At 37.4% G+C, this 20,806-nt stretch overlaps 2 protein-coding genes across 2 annotated transcripts; both read right to left on the bottom strand.

The window, feature by feature from the left end:
- Nucleotides 1–1,093: 1,093 nt before the first annotated feature.
- LOC134750209 (uncharacterized) lies at nt 1,094–17,483 on the bottom strand. The gene is made up of 3 exons (XM_063685340.1): nt 16,815–17,483; nt 4,487–11,665; nt 1,094–4,348 (listed from the first exon to the last, which is right to left on the bottom strand). The coding sequence occupies exons 2-3, from the start codon at nt 5,596–5,598 to the stop codon at nt 2,545–2,547; spliced, it is 2,916 nt and encodes a 971-aa protein (XP_063541410.1). The 5' UTR covers nt 5,599–11,665; nt 16,815–17,483; the 3' UTR covers nt 1,094–2,544.
- Nucleotides 11,258–20,138, bottom strand: LOC134750320 (uncharacterized). Its single transcript, XM_063685484.1, has 3 exons — nt 19,925–20,138; nt 18,851–19,454; nt 11,258–11,665 (listed from the first exon to the last, which is right to left on the bottom strand). The coding sequence occupies exons 2-3, from the start codon at nt 19,295–19,297 to the stop codon at nt 11,258–11,260; spliced, it is 855 nt and encodes a 284-aa protein (XP_063541554.1). The 5' UTR covers nt 19,298–19,454; nt 19,925–20,138.
- Nucleotides 20,139–20,806: the final 668 nt, after the last annotated feature.

Here is a 20,806-nt window from a genome sequence, read left to right as displayed (position 1 = left end):
TCCCTCAGGGAGTTATAAAATTCTCCAAAAAGATCCAACATGAAATAATTATAGTTTTGTATCTAAAACGAAATTGTTGACATAAGCTTTTAATCATTGCTTTGTTTGGCAACTGAATTTTGTGTCAGCAAAAACACAAGAATAATGCTATTTATTAAATGGCCTATTTCCAAACACGTGGGGTTCTTTTTACGTAGTGTGCTAATACTAATAATACTATTGTTATTAGGTAAGTTACTAATCAGATAATGTTTAATGAGCATTCTATTAGTGTCTTATGTAATGATGCTAAACCCAGGTAGCATTTATGCGTCATTATGACGTCGTAATGACGTCGCTGACGTCACTTTGCTACCTGGGAAGTTCTGAAAATTACACAAACCCGAGTTTTAGTCTGTGAAATGTACATTGAGTCTCGGTCTAGGTAAATAGATTTGTTGTAACCAAAACCGCTAAATATCGCCATAGGCTACGGTAACTGCTTACCATCAGGCGGGCCGTATGCTTGATTGCCACCGACGTGGTATAAAAAAAAAACCTTAAAATTGACAAAAGATAATATACTTACAAGTTACAACAGCTGCAATAATACCCAGAAAAATATAAATCACTAACATGGCTAATATCCCAGGTAGCAAAGTGACGTCGGCGACATCATAATGACGTAATAATGACAGCATTATTACATCATAATGACGTCGCTGACGTCATAATGACGTATAAATGCTACCTGGGTAGCTTACGAGCATTTGAAAACAATTATGATTTTAGCACAAGAAGGAAAATACGTCTGACAAAACGAGCGCAGATTTAAGAATAAAACAATTAAAATGTGATTCAAAGCAATTAGTCTGTTCATGTTATTGTTAAAAACGGAAAACTACTAATCGGTTTTCAACTTAGTTGTATTATGTACGTATATAAGTACTATATAATTAAAGTGTAACGTTACCTATAATTATGTATGTCGGCACTAGTCCTTTAAGTACCGTAAAATGGGGTGAGTAGGGTTCGCGGGGAGAGTTGGGTTATGAATGGGGAGAGAAGGTTTGAAAGGGGGGTGTTTAGTCTATAAGGTTCATTTTGGAGTGAAGGTGTTAGAAGAAATTAAAACAGGTCTATACGCTTATGACTATTTATTGAAACTAAAACAGCGGCGGGCCGGCTCATCATAGGTACATATAGATATGCAGTATGCATGTATAGATGCGTATAGGTAAGTAATCAAATTTCGCCTTAACATACCGCCCACCAAAAACAACAGTTTTTAAACCAAGCTCTAGAATGAGTACAAAAACATTCGGTAACATAAAACCACAAAGTAACACTAGGTAACTAGGTACATTGTAAACTATAACCGAAAAACATAAGTTACATAAGGCACAAAAATCTAAAGTCGATTAAGTTTACATTAAGCGTTAAGTTAATCGTTATACAAACTTGAAACCAAACAATAACAGAAACTGTAGGTACTCACTCAGTACAATAGGTACAATCTTAAACTCTGCGCTAATTATTTTATACTAAAATATGTAGGTACATTTTATTCGTTAGAAACACAATATCTATCTATGGTCGGGCCTTAGAGAATATTATAATCTCACAAACAAGTTAGCCTGGTACTAATTACGTGCTACATAACTAGTCAAGCTAGGTACCCACAAATGTATACCAACTATTAATAATATTAAAGAAGTAAACAAAATCCCATCACCCAGCTGCTGCTCGTTTACATTTAAGAAATATACGTACATATGTTATCAACCATAAGCAAACTACTTTGAATCTTACATTCATACATATTAAGTGTAATTTTCCATAGTTCATGTTTCCTAGTTATATCGTTTCACTTCTAAATAATGTAAACTGAGCAATTTAACAATTAATTAAAGCAAATAGATGAAATAATGATTGCTTAATAACAATTTGTAATCTTACATAGTAGCATGTAACATGTAGGTAAAACATCTAACACATTTTTTACGTATGTAATTACAACTATAAATTATTTTACCCTACAAAATAACTATTTGTTTGTTCGCGTGATTTAGCTTCAATATAAATGGACTGTATGGATTGTTTAGGTACTAAATACAAAACTCAATGTTAGCTAAACAAACAATGTCTTTAGTAAATAAGTTTAGTTTAAGTACTAACAGAAATTCGTTACATTCTTACTATTTTAAATATATCTAATGAACACACTCAAGTATGATTCTTATGCTAACATAATAAAGTCTCTTTTTAAATCATGTTTGATGTTGGCGAAATAATACCGGAGTGGTTTATTTATTAACAATGTTTACCAGTTAGGTTTAGGTTTTACTTGATAAGCGAGTAGGTATTTACTTTAATACTTTACTAAGGTATATTTTATTTTAAAAGCTGACCGCCCACCCTTCTATACTCAGGTTTTAAGATCACGATGGTGACGTACAAGTGTACGGCCTGTAAGTAAAGTAATTTTAAGCAGCTACTGCAACTGCGTGTAACTTGTCTGACAGCTATTTTTAAAATAATAATAAAAATAATCCAATATTTTCTTCAAATGTAGGTCATCCTTGCCAGTATGTCTCCGTGCAATGTTCTGAGCTGAGCTTCCTTTATCAACAGTTTTGAAATATGTTGCTTACTGGGAATGATGATAGGGTGATTTGCTTCTTCTGCTATGGACGAGTTGTTGAGGCGGCCACCGACCCTCAACAGACCGTGTTCATCTAAGTATGGGGTCAGTGCGATTAAAAAACTCTTTGCCTTAATTTTACCCTTCTTTTTCAGATACTTAATTTCATCTTCATACATCAAGTATTGGTAGTATCTTATACATCTCATTTCTATTTCTTCCATTACAGGAGCTGTCAAATAATCTTCTCGATTTGTCTTGTTTTTCCAGTTTATAAATCTTCGCCACCTTCGGCGTTGAACTTGTACTCTCTTCAACTTTATTAAGGATGAGAACCTTTCCCAGATAGGAGTGTCACCTAGGTTAACGTGGAACGTCTTCTTCATTTTTAAACTTGTTGGTAAAATGTCAACTCCAGTGAACTCTGTATCTTTGTATTTCAGCTGCTCTGATGCAGTCCACCATAACCCATTTTCTACTATTTCTCTTGCTCTGCTTTTTGCTGTGATTTTCATCCACCGTGGGATTCTGATCATTTGCAGCTCTTTCAGCTCATCTCGGTAAGTAACCCATTTGTTAACCAATTCAGAGCGCAGTTCTTCATCCCGTCCTTGGTTGCGAAGCCATAATTTCTGTGTCATGACCTTCGCTGTTATGACGACTGGAGCCAGCCACGCTAAGGGATCGAAGAGACTCGTCACATCTGATAACACTAACCCTTTTGTTACAGGGTTCCTGAGTTCCGGTAAGTTCACAGTAATTTTAAAGGTGTCTTCGTTCCTGTCCCAGGTAAGTCCTAGTATCTTTATTTCCTTATCTAGCTTTATTTCCAGACTGTTTACTGTGTCTTTACTGTCACTAACCTCTCGTATGTACTGTAACAACTTGCTTGACCATTCCTGCATGTGATCACCTGCCTTTACTAACTTGTTAACTTCATTGCGTATTAACTTCATTTCAGACAAGTCTTCAGTGCCGGTCATCGCGTCGGTCATGTAGAACGAGGCCTTAACCACTGCTGCGCCTCGTGGATACTTTTCAAAGTCATCGTCAGCGAGTTGAAGTAGCGTTCGTACTGCTAACCGAGGTGCCGTCGTGGTTCTAAAAGTGACTGTTAACAGCTGATAACTCTCTAATTTGCCAGAAGCTTCATCTCGCCACACTATCCGCTGTAAATCTGTATGGTTGTTTGTCCTTCCTTCTTGACGATATATCTTAACTATATCGCCTACCACACAGATTTTGTGACGTGAGCCCTTCGACGAAGCGTCGTTTACTATCCACACTTTTGTGGTGTCCTTATCTTCACGACTTACTGGTTGCGGGGCTAGGTGAATAGCTTCCCTTTCATCTTCTTGTTCTACTTTCTTCATGTGACCTAAATTCCAATATTCATTAATGACTTTCGTGCATTCTTCTTTCAGTTTGTCATTTCTCTGGAACTTCCTTTCTAATGATTGGAACCTAGTCATTGCTTGCTGCTTTGTTTCACCCCAAAGCCTAATTGTTTCTTCTTTTGTTTCTTTCAGAGGAAGATGTACTTCATATCTTCCTGTTTCATCTCTTACCTTTATATTTTTGTAGATTTCTTCAGAACTTTCTTCCTCTTTAGACCAAGCTTTCTTGGTTGCGTAAAGTTCTGTTTCAACTTCCTTTACCTTTCTTAGTAGATTGTTATCTTCCTTGACCTGTCTGGTGATGTGAAAGCTCCTGACATTGTGAGACCTGTTTGAACTTTCTTCCTCTTTAGACCAAGCTTTCTTGGTTGTGTAAAGTTCTGTTTCAACTTCCTTTACCTTTCTTAGTAGATTGTTATCTTCCTTGACCCGTCTGGTGATGTGAAAGCTCCTGACATTATGAGACCTGTTTGAATTGACCTCAATATCACCTGACAAGATCCACCCGAGACGAGAGTGCTGCGCGATTACGTCACCTGGCCCCCTAATCAAACCATTATCTATTATCTTAGCATAGATTTTCGTACTAAGTAAAATATCTATCCTACCTGGTACGTTGAAGGTGGGGTCAGCCAGTTGTATATCCTTAAGTTGTGGCCAAACATAACCACTAATTTCTCTTTCAGGTAACAAACGCGTTATAGACCTCAATACATATGCATTGTTAACATTAAATGAGAAATTTGTATCATATCTAGACGTAATCTGTAAATCTACTAAGTGCTTAAGACCTGTGCGATTACCTTCACCAACACCAAACATGACGCCGCTGATTTCATTTTTCTTTAAACCTAATAAATCGACGACTCTTGATGTTACTAGTGACACCTCTGAACCTGGATCAATGAGAGCACGGAAGACGTGTGACTGACCTGAGCTCGATGTGACGTCTACCAGTGCTGTTGGTAACCATATATTCTCACCAGGCTGTTCTCCGCTTGCCACATGCGCTGTGACCTTGGTGACAAACTTTTCTTCGTTTGTGTGTGCAGGCGGATCCTCTTTCGTTGTAACCTGTTTATCTTCACTTACTGGCTTCTTCTCTCTATGTAATAAGGAGTGGTGTTTTCTCTTGCAGATTTGACATGTCGTGCGTTGTTTGCATTTAAACACGGTGTGATTGGGTGTAAGACAATTGTAGCACAAGTTGTTGTCTTGAACGCAGCTGTATCTCTCTTCAATAGGTAGCTTGCTAAACTGTTCACAATTATGTATGTAGTGCTTTTCTTTGCAGAGGGTACATTGCAGATCGTCGTTGCTAGCCGTTGTGTGAAATGACTTCGGTTTGACACTCGGTGGTTGTTTGTAACTTCTAATTGCAGGTTCTACCATCTCTAATGTGCGAAACCGTGTTTCCAAGAACTGCTTCAGTCTTTCAAATGCAGGTAAGTCATCGGAGCTATCTTCACTAATTGTCTCTTCCCATTGTTTATGACTGCTGACATCTAGCTTAGATATGACGACAAACGTGACGATTGCATCCCACTGATCGGTGAATTCTTCAGCGCGTTCATACATTCAACAGTACTATCTAACAGCTGTTTAATCGCAGAGGCCGATTCTTGAGATAACGCTCGTTGCCCAAAAAACTTCTTAAAAACTGTATTCGCGATATATCTCATGTTATTATATCTTCTTTTTAGAATCGCCCATGCCTCAGTATAATTTTCTCCGGTCATAGAAAACTGCCGTAATAATACTTCAGCCTCGCCCGTCAAACTACTTTTCAAATAGTGTAATTTCTGTACATTTTCTAATGACGAGTTGTTATGAATTAATGCCACAAAAAGGTCGTGAAATGATTGCCACTCTGTATAATTCCCATTAAAAGTCGGTATGGAAATTCTAGGCAAACGGACTTCACTATTGGATGTACTTGCGTTACTTACAGTTTGTTTGGATGTGTCCACCTTTTCGATTTCAGAACTAAGCTTCAATAACGCCGTCTTCAACTCTCCTTTGTATGTATACACCAACTCCTCAAACTGGTCAAACATATCATCGACAAAGTACGGAAGTAATTGTCTATCTTCTACAGAAATCGATAAAAGTAACTTCTCGTGAACTATCTTAAATTCCTTCCAATATGTATCTAAAGTATCCAATCTCCCTTCTACATATCCAATAGTTATCCTCTCTTTAGGCGACTTTTTGTAGTTTTTATAAGCCTTTTCTATCTTTTCATAGGTATCTTTCTGAAGTAAAGTACGTTTTTCTATCTGCTCCATTGTGTAATTTCACTGCTACAATATCACAAAATTAAATACCGAATCACCAAGTTCTAGAATGTTCCAACGCGGCACTCACTTTTTTACCGTGTAGGTAAGCGCATAAATCCGTAGGTAAGTCTAAGTTCGCGCTGCATATAAGTAGTTAATGTCCACTGCTATCTTATTTTGCCGCTATATACGTATAAATGCACTATTTAACTGTCCTTTGAAACATGCCAAATCACTCAGTTCAATTTAGTTCGAACAATAGCGGTTGTAGAAACATTTGCTTGTAAATCCGAAAATTACCAGTCTATATCGTTCTTTTCACTTTAATTCACTTAAACACTTTTTAATCCGTACTGTTGTCCACTTTTTTGCACTGATTTGTCCATATTTAACTCCAAATTACATTTAATTCACTCCGCGAAATAGGTCACCGTAAATGATATCCGTGGTCGATGGACCATAATGTTTAGTCTATAAGGTTCATTTTGGAGTGAAGGTGTTAGAAGAAATTAAAACAGGTCTATACGCTTATGACTATTTATTGAAACTAAAACAGCGGCGGGCCGGCTCATCATAGGTACATATAGATATGCAGTATGCATGTATAGATGCGTATAGGTAAGTAATCAAATTTCGCCTTAACAGGGGGTGAGATGGGTTTTTAGGGCTACTGCTACAAAAATAATGTAGGCACAATTTAAAATGGAGCTATAGTAATAATCATTTTAAAAAAACTGATCCAACAATCTTCCAAAATCACCTTTGTATGAAACCCATATCACCCCAATTACGAGGGACTACGGGGTGAGGTGATTTTTCCTGTTTATCGTCAAAGTTATGAAATGTGTAAGCATCACAGTAGTGATTGTAGTGGATATCATGTATGTGGCCTTATACCATGTGGCGTGCACCCGGCTTTATAATCTCTGGTTGTTGTGTTTATGACTTTTCTTAGTTTTTATTATGGAGAACTGTCAGATATGTTTCTGGAGGGAATACGATTTGTGATTGTTAACAAGATACATTAATTTAATTAGTAAAAACAATAAAACGAAGTTAAATCGAAGTTTGAAGTTTGATTCTACATCTCAGAAGTGAGATTCATGAAATTCACTTGCCTTCGCTCGGAAAAGGTCATTCTATCTGATAAATCTGACGACAATACGACGGACGTAACTTGGAGAGAAAAGATGAATAAAAACAACTTAGATAAAGGCGACACTGTCAATAAAAGGAAGTCGCGATCGCGTACAAGAAAACGCAATGACCGGATTAAGAAAAATCATTCAGATCGTGAAAGAAGTTCTACGAAAAGAACTCGTCGTTCTAGCGGTGTACGTACGCCATGTTTACTTCGCCAACGTACTGATAATGATGACAATACGCCGCAACAACAGGATGGTGATGGTGACAACGCAAGGCAGAGCAGTTCGCGTGATCGACGGCGGCATCGTTCGGATCGTAGGCATGTAAGAAGCCGGAGCCCTCGCCGACGCAGGTTATCAAGTGATGACGCGAGGAGTAGCAGGTCGTGCGAACGTCGGCAGCGCCATTCTCGTCGCGGACGTAAAAGGAGCTGGAGTCATGGGCGGTGCGTCTCAAGTGAAAGTGAACGGAGTTATGAATCGCGAGAGTATCAGCCGCACCACACGAAACGCGTTGTTAGGACGAGGAGTCCTGATGGTGGTGAAGCAATTAATATGGTCAACATATTGACCGACTTAGTTAAGACATTAGCTAGTAAAAAGCCAGAGGGGAACAAATTCCCACTTTTAGGTAATGTGATTCCTGAATTTGACCCTATGGTAAAGGGGCAAACAATACATATTTGGCTGAAAAAGGTTGAGGAATGTGCAAAATTGTATCAGTGGAGAGATGAACAAATTATACATTATTCTTTGCCCAAGTTGGCAGGTGTTGCTCGCACTTGGTATCAAGCTCTTCCTACTATGTCATTTTCTTGGTGTGAATGGAAAAAGAAACTAATTGATTCATTTCCCAGTAGCGATGACTATGCAGAACTATTAACTGAAATGTTGTCCAAAAATGTGAAATGTAATGAGTCTTTAGAGTTGTATTATTATGAGAAAATTAATTTATTGCATCGCTGTGAAATCACAGGTAAACAAGCTGTTGACTGTTTGTTGCATGGAATAGAGGACCGGTCCCTGAGACTTGGGGCAAAAGCTTTAAGGTGTGAAGAACCCCAAGAACTTCTTGAGTATTTTCAATCTGTTAAACAACAATCCAATGAATCTTCAGAAGATAGTCAGATTCAGAACAAAAGGTCTACTATTCCAGGCGCCAACCAGATAATAGCTAATGATAAAACCAAACCACTAACTAGTGTAAGTACAACTAAGGTTTGCTATAATTGCAAGGAACAGGGACATTTCAGTTATAATTGCACAAAGAAATTGATGAGATGTACAACTTGTAATTTACTGGGACACATTAGCACTAATTGCCATAAACAAAATAATGAAGCGATTAGTAAAAATAATAACAATGATATAATTCATGGCACAAAATTAAGTGAGTAACTTATTTCATTGGTTTAAATTTACATATAAATTGGAAGAAGTGTTTGATTTGGTAACTTTTTAGGCAGTATGTGACTTTCTTCGAGGACTAAAAAAAAAACAAAGATGATATACAAATAGTATTGCAATTGTTTTAATAAAAATAAATGACTACTTGTTAGTGTGTACAAAAAAATGTTCCCACTTATGTCCCATAATAATAAGTAGCGATGTGAAAGAATTGTTACAGCGATGCCCTTTATATAGGTTTTGACTTATCTAGAACTGCCGTTATAAAAAAATATTACTTATTTTGAGCTGTAAAAATGAATGGCCTAAAATATAGCAATTTTATGATGTGCAAATTTTACGGAAAATAGGTACTTGTTAAATTACAAAGCATTGGTCGGGCGCACTAGTGATGATAAGTGAGTTCAGGTTACAGCAGACAAGGTTTTGGCAAATTTTATGAAAATAGGCTATGAATGTTTGATTTGAGTTGGCAGACTGCCTAGCACAGGCCTTTGTGGCAGACTGTCTAGAGCAGGCCAAGATTGTTTGTTAGTTTATAGTTTGGCAGACTGTCTAGCGCAGGCCTTTGTGGCAGACTGTCTAGAGCAGGCCAAAATTGTTAATGTTAGTTTATAGTTTGGCAGACTGCCTAGCGCAGGCCTTTGTGGCAGACTGTCTAGAACAGGCCAAAATTGTTAATGTTAGTTTATAGTTTGGCAGACTGCCTAGCGCAGGCCTTTGTGGCAGACTGTCTAGAGCAGGCCAAAATTGATGTTAGATTATAGTTTGGCAGACTGCCTAGCGCAGGCCTTTGTGGCAGACTGTCTAGAGCAGGCCAAAATTGGTAATGTTAGTTTATAGTTTGGCAGACTGCCTAGCGCAGGCCTTTGTGGCAGACTGTCTAGAGCAGGCCAAGATTGTTAATGTTAGTTTATAGTTTGGCGTGGTTTGGCAGACTGCCTAGTGCAGGCCTCTATGGCAGACTGTCTAGAGCAGGCCAAGATTGTTAATGTTAGTTTATAGTTTGGCAGACTGCTTAGCGCAGGCCTTTGTGGCAGACTGTCTAGAGCAGGCCAAAATTGTTAATGTTAGTTTATAGTTTGGCAGACTGCCTAGCGCAGGCCTTTGTGGCAGACTGTCTAGAGCAGGCCAAGATTGTTAATGTTAGTTTATAGTTTGGCGTGGTTTGGCAGACTGCCTAGTGCAGGCCTCTATGGCAGACTGTCTAGAGCAGGCCAAGATTGTTAATGTTAGTTTATAGTTTGGCAGACTGCTTAGCGCAGGCCTTTGTGGCAGACTGTCTAGAGCAGGCCAAGATTGTTTGTTAGTTTATAGTTTGGCACACTGCCTAGCGCAGGCCTTTGTGGCAGACTGTCTAGAGCAGGCCAAGATTGTTAATGATAGTTTATAGTTTGGCAGATTGTCTAAAGAAGGCTGATAATGCTACCAGGTGCTGATTATTTATAAAAAAAAACTAATTAGGTGTATGATTTTAGATTGAAACCTGTGAAGTGTGAGGATTGATTTCTCAATAAGGTTGATATACATATTTTCACTTGCTGTGATTGATTAATAAGGGACTGCATTGCCATAAGGTTAAAATAATGTTGATAAGTATGTTTATCTTTTGTTAGTGTTAAGGTGGATGACATGTTATGATATATTGTTGTTGATATAAATGTTTAATTACTTTTAGTGAGAGGATTCACTAAAATAAAAAGGATGGCCGAGCTGTAAGCATCACAGTAGTGATTGTAGTGGATATCATGTATGTGGCCTTATACCATGTGGCGTGCACCCGGCTTTATAATCTCTGGTTGTTGTGTTTATGACTTTTCTTAGTTTTTATTATGGAGAACTGTCAGATATGTTTCTGGAGGGAATACGATTTGTGATTGTTAACAAGATACATTAATTTAATTAGTAAAAACAATAAAACGAAGTTAAATCGAAGTTTGAAGTTTGATTCTACAAATGGAACTACCCAGAATAAAATAAAAACTAAAATAAACTAAATTATATACACCCTTTAGTTTGCATATGTAAAAATAAAATGTTATCGAGGTTTGAATGTCAGTTTTGCTCCTACTCACCCCATTTTACTTAGTTTTCTACTACCCAAAGGTCGTCTATGTCTAGAAGAGATCCCTTTTTAGCGATAAGACTTGCCGGAGTAGAATCCGATGCGTATAGATGCGTAGTATCTCTATACAGTTTGTGATACCCCCTTATTCACAAAATTTTACGGGCCTGATTTGGTTAAATTATATTTTATCCCTTTCTTACAAATACATAAGTCAACATGACAGATAAAGACAAACAATTCATATCTAATTCAAGCCAGTAACGCATTTTTGAATAACACCGTTTATTTACAACAAAAACATACTTAAAAAATTAATTAACAAAATGTTCTTACAAATACTAATCAACGCCACCTCCTTCCCCACTGTCACAACCACCGCCACTATCACCACCTCCAGTGTCACAACCGCCGCCACTATGACCATCTCCAGTGTAATAACCGCCGCCACTATGACCACCTCCAGTGTCACAACCTCCGCCACTATGACCACCTCCAGTGTGACTACCGCCGCCACTATGGCCACCTCCAGTGTCACAACCGCCGCTATCACCGCCTCCCCAGCTGTTACCTTCACCGGAGAACATGACGTCGTCGTAGGATGGCGGCGCGTCGAAACCGGGGCTCCAACCATTCTCCATGTCTGAAGTTCTGTTGGTCACGTAACGGCCCCTACGGGTCTGGTTCACGTGAGGCTTAGGTTGGTCGCTGCAGCAGACTTGGCACGCTCGAATTATTGCCATGAGGAACTGTAAAATGAGATTGGTTTTATTTTACAAATTCTTAGGTATTGCAAAATAAAGGTAGATGATTAATGTTAATATATTTTACCTTTTTTATTGTGGGACGTACCACATTATTACAATTTATAAATTGTATATACAGATGTCAATCACAATGGAAAAATCAACGATGATCAACTCTGGTCAACGTGGCAAACCAAGGATGTGGGTTCGAGTTCCACGTTGACCAGAGTTGATCATCGTTGATTTTTTCATTGTGATTGACATCTGTATATACAATTTATAAATTGTAGATGATTAATGTTCAAGGAAATGTTATACACTAATTTTTTTTTCGCATTAAATGAGTTGTGAGGGGACTTAAAGCTGTTATCAGGTTATCAGGCTGGACTTAAATAAAAACTTTCAATGACATCTTTTTGGTAGAGAATGTCATAATTATGATGTTATAGTAATAGATAAAATACTACTAAAAACAAAAAAATCAATACTCGAGTAAAACGTATAATCAATCATATGATATATGTTTATCAATTAACAGTAAGTATTCAATAATTATGACGATAAATGATGTAGGTATGTAGTACCGTATGCTTGGTTACCACCGACGTGGTATTAAGAGCCAACAGGAGCCGAGACCAAACTCAATTTTGAGATTTGAAAGAGAATATCGTCGTCGCGCTGACGGGGGCGGTACCGCGTACCGAGGGACTATCCCAGTGTGTGTGGTGCACGCACACCGACGCGCACGTTATTTGCGCTCCTCGCCGGCCTCACGCCGCTCGCGTTTTTAGTAACTGAATTCAATATCCTTCTACAACCTGCAATCTAATTAACATTTCGAGCTACAGAATAGTAAAAAAACATAACATAACATGGACATACAAGAAAACATTGTTGTATAAAAACATACAAGATAACGGCTGTTAAATTAATCCAATTAAATATTTTTAAATATGATAAACAAAAATATTAAATTATAGTCGTGAGTATTTTAAAAGTAAAACTCCCTTATACCTTGATTTTAAACAAAGTATTTTACTTATAACTTACTTGGTTCGTATGAATTAGTGACATACCTAATTAAAAAAGAAAGCTATAACTCCCGCGGGAACAATATAGGCCTTTTCCCTTCAGTACACCTGCATGAAATAAGATCTTTTCGAGCAAGCATCTTGAAAAACAAATTTGCCGCTCTCCGGCTCCGTTGAATAGAAAAAAAGAAAGCCTCAGGTTAGATAAAATTATCATAATAAAGAAACATGTGACATGTGATATTTCTTACTTTGATGTAATTATACAGTTTTATTGATGGTCCGTTTTTTTATTTATGTGTCAGATTTTGATAAAAATAGGTATAAATTGAAGAGCTCCTAATTCTGATCGGAATAAATATGAAACCCAATAAATAAATAAATAATAATAAATATTAAATCAATATTATAGGACATTCTTACACAGATTGACTAAGTCCCACGGTAAGCCCAAGGAGGCTTGTGTTATGGGTACTCAGACAACGATATACATAATATATAAATACTTAAATACAAATAGAAAACACCCATGACTCAGGAACAAATATCTGTGCTCATCATATCATATCATCGAACCCAGGACCATCGGCTTCACAGGCAGGGTCACTACCTCCTAGGCCAGACGACCGGTCGTCGCCCAATATTTTGGGACAATAGTCTAGTCTACAAAAGGTTCAAGGTGGTGAAAAAAATAGTGCAAGCTGTTCGCATAAAAAAACCGCAAATCGATGTACAGGTTAGCCGTTTGGTACACGTATATACTAGTCAAAACAAAAATTTTGACCCGCAGTTCCTAAAAAAAATTCCCTTAGGAGGGGAGTGCTGAAACCTTTTTTTGTATAAAAAAAAACTTTTTTTTTAAACCTATCGTATACTTCTCATCTATCATACGAAAGGGCTTTTTGAAGCGATTCTGAAAATATACCACATCATTGCATTTTAGCCATTTTTAGGGTTCCGTAGCCAAATGGCAAAAAACGGAACCCTTATGGATTCGTCATGTCTGTCTGTCTGTCGTCCGTCCGTATGTCACAGCCACTTCTTTCCGAAACTATAAGAACTGTTGAAACTTGGTAAGTAGATGTATTCTGTGAACCGCATTAAGATTTTCACTCAAAAATAGGAAAAAAAAAATTTAGGGGTTCCCCATACTTAGAACTGAAACCCAAAAATTTTTTTTTTTCATCAAACCCATACGACCGTGTGTGGTATCTATGGATAGGTCTTCAAAAATGATATTGAGGTTTCTCATATATTTTTTTTCTAAACTGAATAGTTTGCGCGAGACCGAGAGACACTTCCAAAGTGGTAAAATGTGTAACCCCCCCTCTAACTTCTAAAATAAGAGAATGATAAAACTGAAAAAATATATGATGTAGTACATTACCTTGCCAACTTTTACCGAGAACTGGTTTGAACGAGATCTAGTTAGTAGTTTTTTTTTAATACGTTATAAATCGTAAACCGCAATTTACCTTTCACTCACGTTTCACATAAAATACATTGTTTAAATTGTGTAATGTACGGAACCCTCGGCGCCCGATTCCGATTCGCACTTGGCCGGTTTTTTCTTAAATTGAAAGAAAAAGAATTTTCAAAACATTCCAAGTTTGGGCTCCTCCAGATACGATATGGCTGATTTTTTTTTGTACAAATGATACGTGATATCCTCATATGTAACCCCAAAAAAGCAATAAAAAATTTATTTAGTTTTTTTTTTCAATACAAAGTGACACAGTTCTACTTAACCCTTTAACTTGACCCCAAACTTGGTGTGTTTTGAAAATTCTATTTGTTTTAATTTACAAAAAAATGGCTAAAATGTAATGATGTGGTATAATTTTAGAATCGCCTCAAAAAGCCCTTTCGTATGATACCACACACGATAGGTTTTTGGAAAAAAAATATTTTTTTTTTCATACAAAAAAAATGTTTCAGCATACCCCTCCTAAGGGATTTTTTTTAGAAACTGCGGGTCAAAAATTTTGTTTTGACCTCTTAGTATGCGTGTGCCAAACGGCTAACCTGTACATCGATTTGCGGTTTTTCTTTGAAATTGGGCTTGTACGGCTGCCACTAATAGAGATACTAACTCCTAAAAATACGTATGATACCTCATTGGATTCAGAATGATGTCTAGAAAAATGTATTCGAAGCGTTTATTCCCACATAAAAAAAGTTCAAAGCTATTAACAAAAAACGGCCAAGTGCGAGTCGGTTCCGTACCATTATACGCAAAAAACGGCAAAAAATCCCGTTTGTTGTTTGGGAGCCCCACTTAAAAAAAAAATTATTCTGTTTTTAGTATTTGTTGTTATAGCGGCAACAGAAATACATCATCCGTAAATATTGCAACTTTTTAGCTATCACGGTTCACGAGATACAGCCTGGTGACAGACGGACAGGCAGATTGACAGACAGATAGACAGATATTATTTTAAAAGTATTAAATATTCTTTTAAAAATTAGGAAATAATATGGTGTATTTAAAACATATCATGGAATATACTACGGTTATAAATTGATATTATGTAAAGTAATTTTTTCAACAAGTTAGGCAATTATTAAGTAACCACATTTTTTTCGAACTTTCGTCTTTGTTGTAAATTAAAAAAAAAAGGAAATAATTGGCGTAAAAAGTATTTCGCCTCGTGGAGCCCCTTTCATGAGATCACGTCACAAAAGTTTTAATAAAATTAATACTTTGTTTAAAATAAATTTTTGAATAATAGTGAAAATTGTAAAATATAAAGCAATATAATAATACGTACTTAGAACTGATACTTTTCTAAATAAAGAATGAATAAACTAAATTGTGTAATTAATTTTTAGTGCAAATCACCACAATTTGCTTCTAAAGAGCAAATCTGTGACCAAAAATTATATATAGTTTTAATTTTTCGTTCGTATATTCAGATTTGTGTATGAAAATGTGAAACTATTATTTCTAAAATAAATTATTCGTCCCTAATTTACACAAAATTTATACCAAATTTGATCTCATATCAAGAGATAGGTAGAAATAGAGGCAAACTGAACCGCAGAAGCCGACTTTTCCCCTCCCTTTTTGGGGGGTAGCCAGGACTTAATCTCGTAGCTAGTGCGTCAGCTCAGCTTTGTATGAACCAAGGAATAATAAATAGTGTTAAACGATATCCCCTGAGGCCAAAGTGCATACTCACTTTACTTACTTCGCCTACTAAGAGGCAAATCGCGACTTTGTTATGGTTTATCGATAACTTATCACATCACTAGATTATCGACTTTCAATGTCGACTATTGCCCATCACTTTTCTGTCCGTGTACGTATTTAGAAACTTGACCCCGCCCCTAAAATTAGTGCGATAAGGACAACTGCAGCTTAGGCGAAAAATCCTGCGTAAAAATCTCAAAAATCGAGGTTTCGTACTCGACTGTTTCCTCCTCCAAAACTTAAGCAATCGTAACCAAACTTGGAAATCTAAATGATTATGAAATTGTCTGTGTCGGACTGTTTTGATTTTTTGGCTAATTGATACCAGTTTTGAATACCACGCCTCTCATTGCGGCATAGTCAGTGAGGCCATTTTTGGCCATGTTTGAAGGGCTCTAGCGCCTTAAAAAACAAAAATATCAAAAAAAGCAAAACACACCGACACAGATATTGACAATATTAATCTGTGTTGAAAAAATCATTCCTCTAGCTTCAAAAACCAGGGAGGAAACAGTCGAGTACGTTTGTATGGAGAAATGACCACTCCTGTTGGCTCTTAAAAAAAAGGTTTAAAATTTAATTTCTTAACTCCCAGGCATACCTACAGTCGCCATCAGATATATCGGAGCGGCCGAGGTGCTCAAAAAATCTGAACACGCACTCTAACGCCTTGACAATAGAGGCGTGTTCAGATATTTGTGAGCACCTTGACCACTCCGATATATCTGATGGCGGCTGTACAAGAAAGATGTCCAAAATTTGCCAGTGAAGTTTGAACCTTTTAAGAAATATACCTAATTAATTTTGTTTTGAAACAAAATAAATACAACTCGGGTCCAATTTCACATATGATTTAAATTTCATCGAACTTAATAAGTAGTATTAGGAGGGTATAGGTAATTATTACACTTATATTAAAACAACTTACAATTCCAAATCCAACCGAAGCAATAAATGCCACAAATAACCAAAAAAACCAGGGGGGACCCAGAGGGCCATCCATTTTTCACGATATCTTAACACGCTTTTGCACAAAAATTAAACATATTTCGTTAAAACACTTTGTACTGCTTTTTATAAAGGAAGAGTTTCTTTAAATCCATAATTAAGTTATAAGTTATAGTATCGCGGACATATCCTTTACTCAACAACTTCTGAGACTGAATGAAACAAACACTAGCATACTGTCTGGGCTTAATAACATTGGATTTCCCCCATAAACAATAATTTTGCATTTAAATTCAAATCTTACCCCACCGACATAAAGTCTAAAATCACAGAAATACTAATAACGTCAGGTCAAACCAACGCACGTGGATAAACCGTTCTTCGTAAATCCAGTGACTCGCCGAGAGTGCTTTATGTCAAACACTGAAGTGTGATATTCCTATGGCTAGTTTATAAGCAATTGAATTTATTGACATGCTCGTTAAGTCAATCGGCTAAGATCTATTTTCGCGTAGCAGGGAACATTTTCCTGTTATTATTGCACCACTGTAACGAACTCTATCTATCTCTTACGGTTCTATGGAATATACAAGGAAGGAAGCAGTAGGTATTAGATTATTTTGCGTCGTGTTTTGTTATTCCCAACGGTCATCTATAAATAAATGCGGTGACCTTGATAAATAACAAACCCGTTATCAATGTTGTAAGTAGTTCATTGAAAACAAAATACGTGCTTACTCCTTACAGGCCAATTAGAACGTGCACTGACATCAAGCCGATATAAGAATGATATTAGAATCATATCAGTAAGCTGTTTTTTTTTCGCTCAGACTTGTCCGCTAAAGAAAAACTAAGAGACGCCGGGAGAGAGTGAGAGCGAGAAACTGATATGATACCAATATATCATTCTAATATTGAATTGGCATGTCACAGTGACAGGACAATATAGTATAGTTTTTTGGTATGGCAAGTAAGTCATTAGTGTAGCAACATGCCTATGACATTAAATTAGCCAATGGGAAACATGAGTGACACTATTGTATTTGTACTATTGCTAATTGCTAACTTCCAGTAATCCGAAGTACCAGTAATCCGGCTCTCTTGTGTCAGTATATTAGTGCCGGATTGGTGAGATTGTACTGTACATCTGGGGGCACGGTAGTACCCCCGCCAAGTCGAGTTACTACTTTACATAAAAGCTACAAAGCTATTTGTAGCTATTATATAATACAAAAATATTTTTCAGTTTTTATCACAAATTATATTATTTTTTGGAACCGAGCTGTAGTTACTTATAATACAGTAACTTTATACATCTTGCGTTTGCGTCAAATCCGGTAGTTCTGATATTTCGCAGACATGTCATGATTTGGCTCAATGAATAATCCAAGTTTATGACTTCGAGCGCCGAACGCAACTTTGTCAAAAATCAAAGAAACAACGAAAATTTCGGATTTTTAAATCATCAAAATTATAAATTTTGAAAGGCTTTATCTCGGAAACTATTAGATTTACAGAAACAATTTTAGTCTCGTATTGTACAAAATTTTGTCTACTTTAAAAACGTTTTGAAAAGCTACTATCAAAAACTATTCCTATAAGGTTATAATCGCCGAAATCTAAAAAAAACGTGTTTTTTCGTTTTTAGACAATGTTGCGTTCGGTGCTCGGAGTCACAAACTTGGATTATTCATTAAGCCAACGTCATAAACAAGTCTGAAATATAAGAACTACCGGATTTGACACAAACGAACCCCCTTACACTGACAGTACTTGACATTATAACGATATCTAACTGATGTCAGTTACTTATCATTCGCGCGTTCATTTTGCTTGAACTTGTTCACACATATCATATGTAAGCTCGAGCGAGACGCACGGGCGAGTGATACGTTCGAATTGGCCTGTCCAGTTTATTTCTATGACTGTACATCACAGTGTTGTGCCTATATACTTACAATTTATATCATAAATAAAGTTACAAAATATGTTCTTAAGAAAACTAATCAACACCACCTCCTCCTCCTCCCCCACTGTCACAACCACCACCTCCCCCACTGTCACAACCACCGCCTCCCCCACTATCACAACCACCGCCACTAGCACCACCTCCAGTGTCACAAACGCCGCCACTAGCACCACCTCCAGTGTCACAAACGCCGCCACTATCACCAGCTCCAGTGTCACAACCGCCGCCACTATCACCAGCTCCAGTGTCACAACCGCCGCCACTAGCACCACCGCCAGTGTGACTACCGCCGCCACTATCCCTAGCTCCAGTGTCACAACCGCCACTAGCACCACCTTCAGTGTGACTACGGTCGCCACTATCAGCTCCAGTGTCACAACCGCCACTTGCACCACCTCCAGTGTGACTACGGCCGCCACTATCAGCTCCAGTGTCACAACCGACGTCGTGGCCGCCTCCCCAACTGTGTAGTTAATCGGTAAGCATAATGTCATCGATGGCCGGTGGCACGGGCGCGTCAAATCCCGGGCGAAAACCACTCTCCGTGTCTGAAGTTCTGCTTGCCACGTAATGACTGGGTTTCTGGTTCACACGAGGCTTAAGCTTGTCGCGGCAACAGTACTGGCACGCTCGAATTATTATATTGAGGAACTGTAAAATGAGGTTTTATATTTACAAACACGTATTGTAATAGTACATTGTGATATAAATTATTATAGTCTGTATCTTTAGATATTTAAAATAATGTAAACAAACCGCAATTAGGTATTTTATTGAGCAAGAAAATTCTTCAAGTCAATTAATTTAACTCGAAATGCTATAATCGTGCTAGTTTGTTAATATCGGAATGATTTGATTAATCAATAGTAATTTAGTTGTGTAATATACGCTATTACTTCGCCCTAGTTATAGCGTATATTTTGCCATTTGAGGGTAGATGAAAACATTACACGATTAAATGAAATAGGTTAAAGCCAGAACGATGAGGAACAGATCCAGGCAGTTTTATATTTGGTTGGTTAACTGATAAATGTTTCAAGTACCCGAAATGTAACACATTGTTTACATTTATGTAACTACTTAAAGATACAGACTTTAGATATATATAAAAAGAAACTTACGACTCCGAATGCACACGAAGAAATCAAGGCCACTAAAAACCAAAAAAACCAGGGGGGACCTGGAATGACATCCATTTTTCACGATCTGTACCTACACCTTAGCACATAAATTATAGAAGTATATATAACCACTTTGTGTACTGTTTTTTAGGATAGAAGTATTTCCTTAAATACGTTATAGCTTTAAGAGTTTAAGTTAATATCACAGACGTGGTCTTTATTCAAGAACATCTGAGACAGAATGAAACTAAACACGCGAGCATGCCGTCTGGGTTTAATAGCAATAACATTGGATGTCCCCCACAAGATAATGTTTTGCATTTAAATTTAAATCTTATCCCACTGACATAAAATCTAAAATCGCAAAAAATACTAATGTCTAGACAGGCCAACGCACGTGGATAAACCAACGGGTTGTAAACATGGTGACTCATCGAGAGGGCTTGGTCGGTTCGGTTATCACTATCATATTTGATGCGATTCGCATGTCGCTCCGATGTGCGAGCGGGATGTCGCTATAATACGCGCATAGCGTTGTCTCGGTCAAACATCGGAGCGGTTGCGCACCAGAGATAGAGCTGCATTGGGATGGCCAAGGATGCTATGACTCGCCTAAATATAGAGATATGGAGGAAGATATCATCATCATCATATCAGCCAGAGGAGCAACTGCTGGACATAGACCACCCCCAAAGAGTGCCACAATGACCGTTCTAGCGCCACCCGCATTCAGCGGACTCGAAAGATATCTATTGGCACCAAAATTCAGTTGATGTGGGTCCTGGTATTTCACATCCTCCTTTATGATGCAAAGACGTGGACCAATATGCAGTGGCGGGGCAAGACCAAAATTTGATGCGGGCAAGGTACATTTAAATAAAT

This window comes from Cydia strobilella, chromosome 19 (genome assembly GCF_947568885.1).
Source record: "Cydia strobilella chromosome 19, ilCydStro3.1, whole genome shotgun sequence".
Taxonomy (NCBI): Eukaryota; Metazoa; Arthropoda; class Insecta; order Lepidoptera; family Tortricidae; genus Cydia; species Cydia strobilella.
Note: the sequence above shows the minus strand (reverse complement) of the source record. Positions and strands in the feature narration are given on the sequence as shown.